General features: G+C 42.2%; 1 protein-coding gene across 1 annotated transcript in view; it reads right to left on the bottom strand.

Annotated features, from left to right (window-relative positions):
* LOC310867634 (myosin-IIIa-like) overlaps positions 1–16,455 on the bottom strand; it is a gene marked incomplete at both ends in the record, with an annotated part of 32,012 nt that overhangs the window by 3,227 nt on the left and 12,330 nt on the right. Inside the window, 11 exons of the mRNA XM_083777752.1 lie at positions 1,931–2,078; positions 2,453–2,547; positions 3,132–3,247; positions 4,078–4,204; positions 9,277–9,391; positions 9,526–9,624; positions 11,722–11,924; positions 13,409–13,543; positions 13,813–13,896; positions 15,179–15,283; positions 15,504–15,620. Of these exons, the coding sequence (XP_083633878.1) occupies positions 1,931–2,078; positions 2,453–2,547; positions 3,132–3,247; positions 4,078–4,204; positions 9,277–9,391; positions 9,526–9,624; positions 11,722–11,924; positions 13,409–13,543; positions 13,813–13,896; positions 15,179–15,283; positions 15,504–15,620 (1,344 nt within the window). The remainder of the gene's footprint in view (positions 1–1,930; positions 2,079–2,452; positions 2,548–3,131; positions 3,248–4,077; positions 4,205–9,276; positions 9,392–9,525; positions 9,625–11,721; positions 11,925–13,408; positions 13,544–13,812; positions 13,897–15,178; positions 15,284–15,503; positions 15,621–16,455) is intronic.

Below are 16,455 nucleotides of genomic sequence, written 5' to 3'. Positions count from 1 at the left end.
GCACTAGGCCTGTACTCAATATAGCATTCAGCTCACCTGCAGTAGGCCTAAGCTAGCTGGTATCCTAGCTGGTATCCTCTAAATGTAGTTACTATGGGCAGGGTTTGGATGACAATATAACCTTTGCAACAGATTTTCTTTATATATATGTATATTGGTCTGCCCGGGGGTCTCCTCCCAGTGGGACGTGCCTCGAGGACCTCCCCCTCCTAACCAGATGCCCGAAACTAAAGCTGGCTCCTTTCCAGGCGAAGAAGCAACGACTCTACTCAGAGTCTCTCTCGCCTGACTGAACTTCTCACCCTATCTCTAAGGGAGATGCCAGCCAGACACCTGTTGAAGAAAACTATTTTGTCCAATTGTATTCGCAACCTTTATTCTTTCGGTAATGACCCACACTTCATGACCATAGGTGAGAGTAGGAACGAAGATTGCTCGGTAGACAGAGAGCTTTTCCTTCTGGCAATACTGTTCATTATGTTGATTAATCCGATCGCATGGGACTGACTGACTCGACCCGATGTGCTTAATTTTTTTTAAATAAAAAACATGATTTGTTACAGAAGCACGTATCGTTGCAGAGATTATATCAGAGAAACTTTTCAATAAAGATTCATATAATTGAGAGACTACATATTCAGATTATTCTATTCATGACCATTTTGCACAATATACAATTTGTCAGTCACAGTTGGTCTGGGGAGCCAAGCTATATTATATGATATTTCTATTTCACACAGTTGAGTTGGATTATTACCTCAGGGTCCTTTTGATGGATATCAAAACACTTCTGTGCACATTACAAGCCCCCTCAGGCACCGCTGCATACGTTGCATCGCAGGACAAACTATATTTCTGGGCCCACTGCCAACAGCGCCCCAGAGTGAGATTAGCTCCTGTACTAACCGTCTCCCATTCCTAATTGACCCTTGTTGGGGGATGATTTATGGCGCCTCTATCTCCATGGGGGATACCAAATCATTTAACATTAGCAAACTGTTCTCGTAGCCCTTGGGGCAGAAACAACCCCATGAGACCCTTCATGGAGAATACATGCGTGTACACCCCAATCTCCCGTAAATAAAGACGCTGACATTATTCACCCCTTGCCGGCCCTCCTGAGCCATAAGGTGACAGGTCATTGGTTCTCAAAGTGAGGTCCGTGGACACGCAGCGGACCTTGAGAGGTGCCAGGGGGTCCCCAGCTAAATGTGTTAATTTAGTGTCACAATCATTTAAATTGTTAGCTTGTCTGCTATTGATCTGCTATTTTCAAATAGCTAAAGCAGGGCTGAAGTGGTTAATTAAAACCTCTTAAACCTCATGGGGGTCCAGGAGGGAAAATCAAAAATATCGGAGTTGGAACCTGAGACCTTGACCAGCCCCATTTACCCGCTGAGAGCTGTTCATGAGGTGGACAGCCGCTGCCCCCGCCGGCGGGGGATTGGGGCTTAATGTATGCTTTGTAATGGACCGTTATTGTTATAGATCTTTAACTCTTGAGAGTGTAAAATGAAACCAAATGGACCCTAATGGGTCTGCATTACTTAATTTACAATTAGTCTACTCTATAGTCTACACCAGGGGTTCTCAACGTTTTTGGCTGGGGTCCCCCGGAAATGCTTTGACCATGTGTCGCGATTGTGATTTTGATCAACATTTGCCTGTTATCTGTCCTACTGTACCAACATCAATACTGTACATCATGGCATTGTGTACAATTCCTTATCCAACGACAACAACAACATATTATAGGTTTTGGCCTGGGTCTGAGAGGCTAAATCTCATCAAAATTGGTGGTCCGTGGCTGAAATGGTGAATAAATAATGGACATTGACATGTACAGTAAAAGGTTGAAAAGCACTGATTTAGATGATTTTAATGCATGGTGGGCCATGTTGTCCGTGGTGGCCAGTATATTGCACTGTACCTGCTCCCATGCAAATATGTGTTGGTTGAAGTAGAACTGGATCTGCTCGTTGGCTATGTTGATGCAGAGCTGCTCAAAGGAGTTCTTCTTGAAATTCTCAAAGCCAAAGATGTCCAGGATGCCGATGTTCAGTTCCTTGTCGTCCTCTCTGGTGGAGGAGAGGAGAAGAAGGACCAATGTTGATTTTGACAGCAAATGTTGATTGAGTTTTAGTCATAGCCTTCAATTCAATTATTTTATGTTGTAGTCATATTTTAGTCACCTGAAATATTTTTCAGGTGACTAAAATATGTTTTAGTCAATATCTTCCCTAGAGGTTTACTTTGTGTGACTTTGACGATATGCTTTTGCTGTTTCTTTTCTTTATTATACACTTTTCATCTGTATGACATGTCTAATGTATCCTATGAATGGACAAATGTTCCCTGGAGCGTTTTTAGTCATTCTCCTAAACATTTTAACTGTCACTTTGTGTATTCATTTTAAATGACCTTGTAAGTGAAAAACAAACAAACATCTCACCCTAGCTGGCCGTCGGGCCGCAGCAGGGAGTTGATGCGGTTGACGATCCAGTTGAAGAGGCGACCGTAGAGGGCCTTGCTCATGGCGTCCCGCACCTTAGTGTTGATTTTGACAGGACATTTTGATTTAGTTCTTTTGATTAAATGTAATTTAGTTTGAGTCATATTTTCTATATTATCTGAATGTTTTAGTAATTTGAAAAGTTGTATAGCTTTGTCCCGTTGTGAGCTTGTAGACCTGCTATTTTCAGAGCGCAACACCCACGTGCATGCCAAACATACAATGACTTGTCTTTTAGTCACATTTTCATTTGTTGACGAAATTGTCAATATATTATAGTCTTAATTGGTCTTAGCCCATTCTGAACGGGAACCCATTTTGGTGTTAGCATCATGTTATGCTTTAGCTATTGAAAAATAACAGATCTACAAGCTCATAGCGCGCCACCGAGTGGCGCGCTACGAGCTTGTAGGTCTGCTATTTTTGAAAAATCGAAGAACGACTGACATTTTCAGGTCAGAATGGGTTAATCAGACCAGTGTGTGTCCAGTGGAAACCTCGTGTGAATCTGATCTCAGGTCAGAATGGATTAATTGGTCTTAGTCATCATAGCTTATGACGTTTTCGTCAGTGAAAAATAAATGTAGTCGACGGATATTTCCTAGTTTTAGCCTCTTACCTCGGCTGCCTTCTCCACGGTGTTGGGCCTGACGATGGTCTCCCCCCGCGCCACCACGCAGTGGGAGGTCAGAGCCTCCTGGAGCTCCTCAGAGCGGATGCACAGCAGGGACGCCGCTGGAGCAACATGAAGAAATAAACAAACACAAAGTTGCTGTCGGGAGGAAAATCACCATTGTTGAGGCTTTCGATTTCAATAAATCACTGCTATTACACCCTTAAACATCTGTGTGTTGGTTAAAACAATATTGAACTAATGGATAGTAGTAAAAAGTGCTTTGGACGAAACCTCTTAACTCCATTGTTGGACCCTCAAACTGTCTGCTATATGAAGCAGTTAACTCGAAAATAGAAGTTAATAGTTAAATAGAAATAATAATTTCTTTCATTAGATGATAAATGTACATTTTGGAGTTAGGTGGTTGCTCCCAGACAGCAGAGATATTCATGTGTCATCATCGATGATGAATGTGTGGCCGTTACTCATTGTGCGTTCAGTGTGTTATACGGATCAACATAAACAAAGCAAATATGTATTAGCCGTCGTCTTTGCACAAACCAGAAATGATTCCATTATTCATGAAAAAGAGATAACAGAGGCTAGTTTTCGCCGGTCAGCAAAAGCCCCTGAGTCGTCTGCTCCAGAAATTCCTCATCCATCACATCAAGCAGATAACAGCCGTCTAGACAGCTCTGTAGAACTGCCTTTTGCTGCCAAGACTTCCATGTTAAAGGAAAATGTACTCCAGTGGTGGAGAGCACATTTAGGGCATGGTCACACACACCACACTTTTATTCTACCTATGACGGCGGATTCTGCCAATGCACTTCAATGGGACTGGAGCATATTTATTTTAATTTTAATATTGTTTCGGCAGAATAAAAGTGTAGTGTGTGTGCATGTGTGTGCGTGTGTGTGTGTGTGTGTGCCCTTATATATGTCTCACCGTTCTCCAGGACAGAGCTGTCGGAGATGTCGCTCTTGTCGGTCTGGTGTTCCGTAGCGACCGGAGTGAATTCTATGTCTCCTATGTTGAGGATGGCTGCCAGGGTGCCGTACACACTGCCCAGTTCCTGTGTGGGACAGAAGGACATTATCATAAGAGAGCTACTGTATATACGGCAGTGGTTTTCAAACCATTATTTATTCCGCATTTGAGCCACGTACGGACCACCGATGGGTGTTATACCGATGATACTAATTAAGGCTCTGTTCCATTCAGTGTGCAGTGGTTCTCAAACTTTATAATTTCAAGGACCAGTAGAGCCTTAATTAGTATCAGCGGTAACACCTGTGAGGGAAGTAGGGAAGGGGCCCAAGTTCTTTCTAAAATGGTGTGTGTGGTGTGTGCATACTAGAGCCCATTGATGAGATTTAGCCTCTCTGACCCAAGACGTACAATTTTGTTGTTGTTGGATAAGATTTTGTCCACAATTCCATGGTATGTTGATGTTGCAAATTAGGAGAGATAACAGGCAAACATTTATCAAAATAACATTCTGAAATTGTGTAGACTTCTTGTAAATTAAGTAACGTTAAAAATAATAATAAAGAGCTGATAAGGGTCCATTTGGTTACCAACTCTCCAATATTTAGCTGGGGACCACCTGGAACCCCCTACACCCAGACCACTGGTTGAGAACTACTGAGCTTCAGTATTAAATCACTATAGAGTGTGACACCAGATGATTTGCTTAATGTGCAACATTGTTTTCTCACTCAACAATAAATGAAGCAACATACAGTGTATATCTGCCCATTTCTAAAGTGACGATGTAATGACTTAACCCATTTTGACCTGGGAACGATTTTACGAATGTCTTCTAAATCAGTTTTCTGAAAAACCCATGTTTCTATGTCAGTGGTTTTCAAACATCATGTCAAGGACCCACAAAAATGTATGGATTTTGCCGCCGACCCCCCATCTGAAAACATGTTCCAGGGACGCCCCAAGATTTGAGTTAAAAACCTTGGCTCTGAAAGAATATATTCAAAGATTTGCGACACGTTTTCACAATCTTTCTAAAATAGCAGACCTACAAGCTCGTAGCTGAGCTTGTAGATCTGCTATTTTTCAATATAATAGCTAAAGTATAACATAATGCATAAAACACCAAAAGGGGTTCCCGCCCAAAATGTGTTAAAGGGCCACTTCATCCCTTTTGCAACCAGATCTGATTTTAATGATGTTTAGGAAACAACATTTTTTTGTATGTATTTTTAGATATTTTAGTTTTTCTAAGGCCTGATTGATGACTCATATGGCATTGGTCTCACTTCCTTCCTGGACTACATGCTGGACTCCCCCTCTCCACAAGGAGGGGCAGTGCACCAAAGCATTATGGTCACTGCAGGAATTAAGCAATACAACATATTTTATTTAGAATTATATTATATATAATATTACCACACGGCCAAATCACGATGCATTGCCGCGTCGATTATTTTTGACACCACTAATGTTGAAGTTATCTGTCTGTCTAGACTCTAGTCTAGAAGGATAATATCCCCAAACTCTCCGCAGTTGGTGTGTAACAGTTGCACACTGTACTGATTTCATGAACTGCCCTCCTACCCAAGTACAACATAGCACATACTATACATCATAGACTGTCCTCCAAGTCTCTGACAATGTGTGCTGACATCATCACGCTGTTTCACCTCGTTTCACCCACACAACAACCTGGGCAACGCTGGCTACAGTACTGCAGTGGTGATTTATAAGCACATAAATACTATGCCGTATCTGCCCGTTCAACTGCTGTTATCATCCTGCTACATACTCGACTACTGAAAGCTGGCAAGCTCTATATTGGGTCTTCAATGGGGGGTCTGGGACCACCGGATCTTTGTGCAAAGAGGTTTCGTGTAGACAGACACACAATTCAAAATATGCTGTCAAAATCAACACTAAGACAGAGAGACAGAGAGACAGAGAGAGAGAGAGAGAGAGAGAGAGAGAGAGAGAGAGAGAGAGAGAGAGAGAGAGAGAGAGACAGAGAGAGAGAGAGAGAGAGACAGACAGACAGACAGACAGACAGACAGACAGACAGACAGACAGACAGACAGACAGACAGACAGACAGACAGACAGACAGACAGACAGACAGACAGACAGACAGACAGACAGACAGACAGACAGACAGACAGACAGACAGACAGACATGCAGGATTTAGCTAATCAAATTTGGATAAATGGTAAATGGTGCATTTATCTCACGTTTGTGACAAACTCACCCACAAGTTAATTTTAATATTATGGGTACATTTGTTGTCCTTCTGAATCAATTAAAGTGTCACATTTCTTTAGTTTTTCCAGTTTTTCATGTGTTTATGAGGTGACAGTACTTCATTAGACACCCTGGAGTCGTTTTTATGTGCAATGGTGTATTAACTTTCTATTTAGGGTTTCTTCCTGGAGGCTGAACCCTTGACAGTCAAACGTGCCAATGGGTGCGGCTTCAGTTCAGGTGGATCACCAACCATCACCACCCAGGCCAACCAGGCCTACTTAATGAACTGGTGGGGGTGCAACTGCATGCCCACATAAAAACGACATTTTAACAAATACTGTACACTTTTTTGAAAGAAATCTTCCTCCTATATAATATAACAAGTACAATTTACAATTTACAATTTAGGTATTTAGCAGACGCTCTTAATCCAGAGCGATTTACAATAATCAAGAACAAAAGCATGGGAATACATCACAAAAGCATTTATCATAAAACATGCGTAAGCTAAGAAAGTAACAGTGGAATATCTATATTATGAGACTATACATATAAACTATGTACTATGGCGTGCTATGACAAGTAAGACGCGCAAACGCGGGAAGCGAACGCAGCTCGTAAATGGCAATAACAACAATTAGAATAAATTACATACTTTTTCAAGGTTTTCTTTTTTGTGTTTTTTTAAGATTTTATTTTTAAGTTAAGTTTTTTTTAAGTTAAGTGTTTTTAAAGTTTTTTTTTAAGTTAAGTTTTTTTGTGTTTTTTTAAGATTTTATTTTTAAGTTAATTTTTTTGAAGTTAAGTGTTTTTAAAGTTTTTTTTTAAAGTGAAGTTTTTTTTAAGCTAAGTTGTATGTGTGTGTGTGTGTGTGAGTGCGTGCGTGCGTGTGTGTGTTTTGTGTGATACAGCTCCGCCCTCTGGTGGCGGGCGGGTGGTGTAACAGCGGGACAGACAGACACACACACACACACACACACACACACACACACACGGACACACAGACATGATCTGCAGGGTCTCATAGTTAGTGCTCATTGCGTTCGCAATAATACCTGATGATCATGTTTTAAATCGCGGCACTCCATCTTTGAATCACCACCGTCCAGTTGTACACTTAAGATGTGCTTTCGGCAATTTAAATAACACCAAGTTGGATATTAGGAGTCAGCTCCAGCAGCACTGCTACAGTAAGTGGTTCATTTTAGGATAAGTGCTATTGATGTGCATGCAGGTCCCAAAGGCAATGTGTTCTCTGGGCTCCACTAGCCTCCAAGATTTGGTTAACAGGCTTCATGTTCCCGTAAGTATATCGTAACAGCAAGCCGCCATGCATTCATGGCGGTCTTTAAACTTTTTGACTCATTGACTGCCATTAGTAGCCACATACTATTTCTATCCAGTATATGATATGGTAAACACTGAAAACATCAACTTAAGTCCTTAGCGGTGGGCTTGGGCCATGGCTCAGTGGTCCAGGCACCTTGGCTGGTAATCCAGCCTGGCAGTGTGCCGCGGCTTCGACTCTCGATCCCGACGGCCTTTACTGCAAGTCTTCCCCCCCCTCTCTCCCCATTTCCTGTCTGTCCCTCCATGAAAAATATAAAATAAAGGCGAAAGCCACAAAGAATAAAAAAATCAAACTTGTGTGAACCGAGTGGTGCAACTCCCCTCTCTCTCTCTCTCTCTCTCTCGCTCCCCCCCCTCTCTCTCTCTCTCTCTCTATCTCTCTCTCTCTCATTAGCAGGCAACAGTGCAGTACTACAGCACCCCCACTGGCCCCTACTGGTACATACTGGTGCTCATTAACGTCACATAGGTGCATGACCAATACATAGGTGCATGACCAACACGGACATTGCTGGTTGTAGGAGTGGTTGCACCACTCAAAATAAGAATTAACGACCCACTTGATGATCATACAGCATCACACAAAAGTAGCAAAAGTAGCAGATCAACATTGTCTACACGAACACAATCGGCCCATGTTCAGGGGAGGGAAGCCGCGCGGGGTGGGTGACAAATGACAACTGTCATTGCACGCAATGCTACAGGCTGGGGGCGGCACCTCTCAGGAGGGCGGGAGGAGTAGGACGAAGGTCCAGGGCAGTGTTGTTTTTAGTTTTAGTCCTATAGTCTCTTGAATAGTTTTCATTTAGTTTTAGTCACATTTTAGTCACCTGGAATGTTTTAGTGTTTAGTCTAGTTTTAGTCGACTAAATATCATACGATTTTAGTCGACTCAATCTACAGTTGATTTAGTCGACTAAAAATTATTTTGGCGGGCCTTGATGACTGTTTTGACAGTTTTTGACTCTTTGACTGTGACTGGTTTTACACTTGCTGAGAATTGCCGATCTACAAGCTCACAACGCGTTGCGCTGCGATGCGTTGTGAGCTTGTAGATTGGATATTTTCAGCATGCAACCAAGTATAAAAATCTCTTGTCCACTAGTCCCTTCCTATCATTTTAATCTAGTTTTTATTTGTTGACGAAATTGACAGTATATTTAGTCTTAGTTTTAGTCATAATGGCTTAGTTTTCATTTAGTTTCCATTTAGTTTTCGTCAGTGAAAAAAGGTAGTCGACGAATATTTTTCGTCTTAGTTTTCTAAGACCTGCCAGTGGGGGCTCCTCACTGGCAGGTGAGCCAGTAGGATACGACAGCACTGACAAAACACACATGCATGTGTGTGGGGAGGAAACATGGCATAACGACTAAATTGGGGGTAAAAATAAACAGTTCGAGCTTTTGATATTTTTGTATTTTAATCCTGAAAAGTAACATTTTTGGACGTGCATAAATAAAAGTGTGCACAATGTACATACTGCTTTGTGCCCTATATCTACAGAGAGACCTCTTTTCGCTTCTCGACCAGTAATTAAATGCTGTGTTGTTGGGGTTGGGTTACCTCCAGGGTAAATCCAATGACTTTGAAACACTGCTCCACTGCATCAAACTGCTCCTTGTAGAAGGCGTTGCTCACAATGTCAGGCCCTAATTTAATGTGCTCATTGCACAGATACCTGCAGGACAAAATAAGGGAAACACGAACAAGGTCAAGTTGTGTGTGGTCTCAGGAAGTGTAGTGAGTGAGTTTGATACATGAGGGGGGAAATAACAGCATTTCAGAGGAAGGTTAAAAGAATGTCAAACCCACTTAGGAGTTTTGCTGTCGGAGAGCTTGTAGTGGGCGAGTTTTTTCCTGTCCGCCAGGCCGGCGTAGATGTAGTAGAAGATGTGGAAGTTCTTCTCTCCCCTGTAAAGACACAGAAAGAAATAATTTACTGGCGTTTGCAATCACTGGCGTTCGCAATTATACAGCATTTTAAGGTGTATCTATTCGATGCCCCTAATATTAGCCCCTAATCTGTTGTGCAGATTTTGGTTTATCGTCCCAAAGGGGGACTGCCCATAAGTCATGGTGCTCACACATTTCTTTCAACGTGCTCGCCATGTGATCAGAAATATTAACTACTAGAGATTAATTTTTCTCTTCTCGATTCCGACTCCGATACCCATAACTTGCATATCGGCCGATTCTGAGTACCGATCCGATACCATTGCTTAATAAAAAAATCCCATCACCCGTGTGAGGTGAGGGGCACTCTTATCATTATACTTTGTCATACATCATCTCTGTCTGGCCAATCACAATTTGTGTCTTATTTACACACTTCAAAAGCTGGACATAGGATCGGCTAGCGCCCCTCAAAAGTAAAATGAGCAGCTACAAGTTAGTACAATTATAATGTAAATAGTACCATAAAACAGTATAAAACAGTAGTGCATCAACTGAAGCATTCAAAATATGACTGTAAATGAAATGCCATCCATTCCCCCGACTCCCTGGTTCTCCCCTCACCTACGTCAGCTGAAAGCTGAAGGTCGCCAGTTGGAGCGGTTATCCCGCAAAACCAGACTCACTGTTCACAAACAAATGTATGCCCACATCCTCCAATACAAAGATGCCCTCCCCTCAGCTAAATCTCAATATTTCACAGATAAAATTACTGCTGTTACTGGGAACACCAGGGCCCTGTTGTACCTCTCTCCTGCTTCGAACTCCCCTCTGCCGCTGATTCATCCAAACTCATCCGGAATTCCAAGCCATCCACCTGCCAACTTGACCCCCTGCCATCCTCCTTGGTTATAGCCTCCCTCCCCTCTCTCTCTGCTGCCCCTGATAACTGCCATCATTCACTCCTCCCTCACCTCTGGTTCTGTCCCTTCATCTCTCAAATCCGCTGCTGTTAGACCATTACTCAAAAAACCTGTTTTAGACCCAAACATCTTCAATAACCTCCGTCCCATCTCCAACCTGCCATTCCTCGCTAAAATCCTGAAAAAAGCAGTAACATTCCCTTCAATATTGTGTGAAGAATATTCCCTGAATCTACGTCCACAATTTCCAGCCATCAGTCAGCTTCGACAAGTCTGGTCTACGCCAATATAAAAAAGAAAAAAAAGAAAAGGACTAAAGTTCAGATTGTAAACATAATTAGTTGTCCTTCGAGATTGTTCATACAGTAATTGTTCTTGTAAAGATGTGATTTAGGAACACCCAGAGGCAGCTATTGTAGTCCTCCACAAGATTATAAATTCCTGTCTGGAGGAGGAGGAATTAGTTAGTTAGTTAGTTCATTACAGAAACAAGAACATAAACAGCATGTTCTTTTCTGTCAATACAAGCCTTTCAGTCCTTTGTGTCTGCCTTCTAATGAAATACTCAAGCCTGCCTTGCCTTTGAAGATGCAAGACACTTCAGAGCTGCAATCTTTGATCAAACAGGAAATAAATGTGCCCCTTTCACTTGAACCTCTGTACTTCCGAGAGACGGTGAAAAAAAAGAAGATACATTCACTGAACTGCAGGAGGAAGGCAAATGAAAGAGAAAGTCCATTATGACCTGATCCATTGCCAAAAGGCTAAGAAAATAAGCCTTGTTCTGATGTTATTTTAGAAATCGGCAAAAGACACAATTTACATTTCTACAAATGTAAATGTCACCTGAAGGTCGGCATAGTAATAGTTATATAATCATCATATACATAATCATAAGGTCAACAGAAAAAGACAAAAATAATGTGGCCTAGGTTGCCGGACGTCTACGGCAGATGTCCGGGCACCTACAGTAGGCTGCTGACAGCGTGTTGCAGGTTCAAGTCCCGATCCCGATGACCTTTTGCTGCGTGTCACTCCCCAACTCTCTTTCCCCATTTCCTTTCAGTCTACTAGGAGATACTGTCCTCAGAAATCTGTAACCTTCTACCGCTGCTACTAACTTACCCGGCCTGGTGGATGACTCTGGACTTCTGAGGGCAACTAAACTAACTAAATTAACTAACTAACTTACCCGGCCTGGTGGATGACTCGGGACTTCTCCAGGAGGTACTCGGATATCTGCGCTCCTACCACGGTCCCGGCGCTGGTAAACTTCATCTCCAGGTACTTTCCGAAGCGGCTGGAGTTGTCGTTGATCACTGTGCAGGCGTTGCCGAACGCCTCCACCAAGCCATTCACCAGCAGGATCTTCTCCTGTAGCGTCCGATTATTGGCCTGGATAATACAATATTCCATCAGCCAATCGATTATTGGCCGGGATAATACAATATGCCATCAGCCAATCGATTATTGGCCTGGATAATACAATATTCCATCAGCCAATCGATTATTGGCCTGGATAATACAATATTCCATCAGCCAATCGATTATTGGCCTGGATAATACAATATTCCATCAGCCAATCGATTATTGGCCTGGATAATACAATATGCCATCATCCAATCGATTATTGGCCTGGATAATACAATATTCCATCGGCCAATCAATTATTGGCCTGGATAATACAATATTCCATCAGCCAATCGATTGGCCTGGATAATACAATATTCCATCGGCCAATCTGGGGGAGAAGAACGGGGAGGGATCAAACAATAATGCTATTTTTGCTATCTGCTTAAAATAAAGAGCACTATACTGTAAGTATACACAGTGGTGGAAGAAGTACTCTGATGTTTTACTAAAGTAAAAGTATCAATACTGCTATGTAGAAATAGAAGTACAAGTTCAGAATTAAATTGTACTTGAGGCAATACAAAAGTATTGGCATCAAAATGTACCAAAAGTAAAGGCACTCATTACTGTATGCAGAATGTCCATATTTAAAGTTTTCAAATGTATAAGAATCTTTTGAAAATAGCTGATCTACAAGCTCACAATGCGTTGTGAGCAAAGTATATACTGTAGGGTTGAAGTGGGTAATTGTTTTGTAGTGATAATTCAAATCTGTAAAGTAACTAGTAACTAAATTAAGTTCTCAAAGTAAAAGTACAATATTTGGATCCGAGATGTAGTGGAGTAGAAGTAACATATTGGAAATTGGAAATACTCAAGTAAAGTATAAATACCTCAACAATATACTTAAGCACAGTACTTAAGTAAATGTACTTAGTTACTTTCCACCACTGCATATACAGTAGCCTATCATGGAAACTGAGCTTTCTTCTTCTTTAAAAAAAAATCTTAAATTGCTCTATATTTCAATAATAATACACTTGCTAATGGTATAGTGTCTTGTCACTAACAGAGGTCTCCCTTTCTCTCCAGCTCAATTTACAGGAAATATATTTTGAGGTCGGGACCTCACATACTAGGAGAGAGGATAAACAACTGAAATTGGATGTGATGAAAAACAAAATAATGAGTAGACTAAATTGAAACTGGAACACTATAAAATTGAACGTGATGAATGGGTTTTCTCTCTCTCCTGGTTGGATGAAAAAGCTGAAAATACGGTTAAATCAAAAGTTACAAGTAGCTGTTCATGGGGGACGTGAACACACACTGCCAAAGGCGTCTTCGACGTCTTCTTTCCCAATGGCACTGGAAGGCGCTGTTGGCTAACCTATGGTTCGGGGGTTCTCAGGACACCACGTGACACGTCAATCACGTTGATCACCGTGCAGGCGTTGCCGAACCTCCTTGAATATTCTATGATTTTTCAAAACGCTATGAATCCTGGCATTCAAAGTGATCATCACCGGTTTAAAGTCCGCTTTCCAGGCACCGCTGGGTTGGACTGGACTCTCGATATGGCTTTCCTCCACCGGGAACGGTCCATGGCCACCTCGCGGTCGATGCCGAGCGCTTAAAAGTGTAGCCTTGCTTAGCCGTACCTGGCCGAGGGCAAGGGGTTTTTTTGCACCGGAGATTCGCACTGCGAGGCTAGTCAAAATGTTAAACTTCAAGTGATCGTGCTTTGGTTAACCTATTTGACAAATTCAATAGCAGTGAGTCGGGATGTGTCCCAAGAGAAGCACCCTCTGAACATTCAGGCATTGTAATTATAGTTTATTTGACTGCACGCTGGACTACTGTACCTCTACATACAATTACCAACGTACTGTACCTACACATTTCACTCTGATTCTAATAGAACACTGACCTTTCCGAGCACTGTGAGCTGCTGCACCAACAGATGAGCACCCTCCGTCTTCCCTGCTCCACTCTCCCCACTGATGACCATGCACTGTACATACAGTAGACACACACTGATGACCATGCACTGTACATACAGTAGACACACACTGATGACCATGCACTGTACATACAGTGGACACACACTGATGACCATGCACTGTACATACAGTGGACACACACTGATGACCATGCACTGTACATACAGTAGACACACACTGATGACCATGCACTGTACATACAGTAGACACACACTGATGACCATGCACTGTACATACAGTAGACACAAACTGATGACCATGCACTGTACATACAGTAGACACACACTGATGACCATGCACTGTACATACAGTAGACACACACTGATGACCATGCACTGTACATACAGTAGACACACACTGATGACCATGCACTGTACATACAGTGGACACTGGACACACACTGATGACCATGCACTGTACATACAGTGAACACACACTGATGACCATGCACTGTACATACAGTGGACACACACTGATGACCATGCACTGTACATACAGTAGACACACACTGATGACCATGCACTGTACATACAGTGGACACACACTGATGACCATGCACTGTACATACAGTGGACACACACTGATGACCATGCACTGTACATAGATAGACACACACTGTCACTGATGACCAGTGTTCATTCATTTCTCAGACAATACTTTGAGGGAATGACAAAAAGGGAGTATGAAATTGAACAAGTAAACACCAATAACCAACCATTAAATATAAAACAATTACACCCTCAAAATGAAGCAAAGACTGGACTGAGCCAGGCTTGCTGATTCATTGTTACCAACCGCCCACCGGAAATAATAACTCGTCTTCATGTCACAGGCATAGACCACACTTTCAAATGATTCTGTCCAAAGCACCCCGATATGATAGGATTTATTTTTATTTTTATTCAATTACACAAGAAATAGATTTCATCGTGGTGATATTGAAACAATCATTCATTTTATTATTTTTACTGAAACGATTTTTAATTAATGAATTTATAGGAACCCCTGGTGGTCCCTGGCCTGTACCCTACTTTGAAAACGGCTGATCCAAACGATACAAAGTACTATTCAATGTCTAAACTAATGGTTCTCAAACCTTTTTGAGTGAAGGACCCCCACAATGATATGTATTTGAACAAGGGATCCCCATCTGTGATCACCACACACACACACACACACACACACACACACACACACACACACACACACACACACACACACACACACACACACACACTCGCAATACATTTTTCGCTCTCATCCACCATGGATCAATATAACCTGAACATGCACCTGATCAGCATTGTCTGACACCATAGACTGGTAGGCCAGATCAGCCATAGCAAAGATGTGTGGTGGATTGGAAGTGCGTTTGGCTCCTATGTAGGTCTTGGAGTACTGCAACGGGAGGTAGATACAAATGACAGATGAGTTACTGTACTTTCATTATAAATGGTTGGAAAAAATGGAGCACTTTAGCACTACGGGGCATTTTACTCATTGCTAAACTAAATGTACTATACAATATTGTACAGACACAGACATTTTCTTTTTAATGTCAATTCATTGCTGTAATACAATTTAGACGTTTATTTTGCGCACACAAACATACACTGACCTCAGGCGTATATATGTCCATCTTATGGAAAGGATTAACGGCAATGAGGATGTCTCCAACATAGGTGTAGACTTGGTCCCTTCTGTAGCGACTTTGAAGCTGTTCTGTGACTGCATTCTGAGACAAAAAGAAACGCACGAAAAGCACATACTGTAACAGTCCATGCATCATATTGGCATTCAACACTGTATGTTCAATGAGCAAACAAACAAGGGGTATAGGCCGTGATATCACATTGGTCAAAATACTTAAAACGCCTCTAGAAAGGGCCTAGAAAAAAGTATTTATTGCATTAAAAAAGTAAACCCGGAGCACTTTGACCAACGGACCGGATGTTGTTCCGGATGTGACTGTAGCAGCTAGATGTAGCCACACCACTCTAGAGGTGATCGACGACAACGGGAGGTAAGAATAAATCTATCGCGACTAGCGACTGGACCGCGGAGGGCCATCTAACACAGGATCTTTTTTTATAATTAGACGGGATGATTTAGATTGCGAGTTATTAACGTTTTAAGATATTCGTTGTCATCGGCTAAACGGGAGGAACATTTTCGATGACGTCTCACTGTTGCGCAACATCGAGGATTGCACAACATGCGCTCCCAGGCTGTGGAGCGATGCGATCCGTTTTCATATCAATAAACTTCGTCTTTTGGATCAAATTTCGTCCTGGGCGTCGGGCGTTACTAATAGAAAGGACAAAGAACTTCGCCCTGGGCGATGGGGGTGTTAACCACCCTCCCCACCCAGCTTCCGTCCCCCGAACATGGGCCAATTATGTTTGCATAGACGCCCAACAAAGCCGGATGCACCATGGTGGATTCGACCCCACAACCTCCGTGGTGGTGGGCAGGGACTTTACCACTGCGCCATCCGAGAGCATCCCTGTGAAAAGTTTCAACAAAGGGATTTGGTGAAGAGGGAAAAAGGAGGGGTCAAGTATATATCC

The sequence above is a fragment of the Protomyctophum parallelum genome (genome assembly GCF_964188405.1).
Source record: "Protomyctophum parallelum genome assembly, chromosome: 12".
NCBI lineage: Eukaryota > Metazoa > Chordata > Actinopteri > Myctophiformes > Myctophidae > Protomyctophum > Protomyctophum parallelum.
Note: the sequence above shows the minus strand (reverse complement) of the source record. Positions and strands in the feature narration are given on the sequence as shown.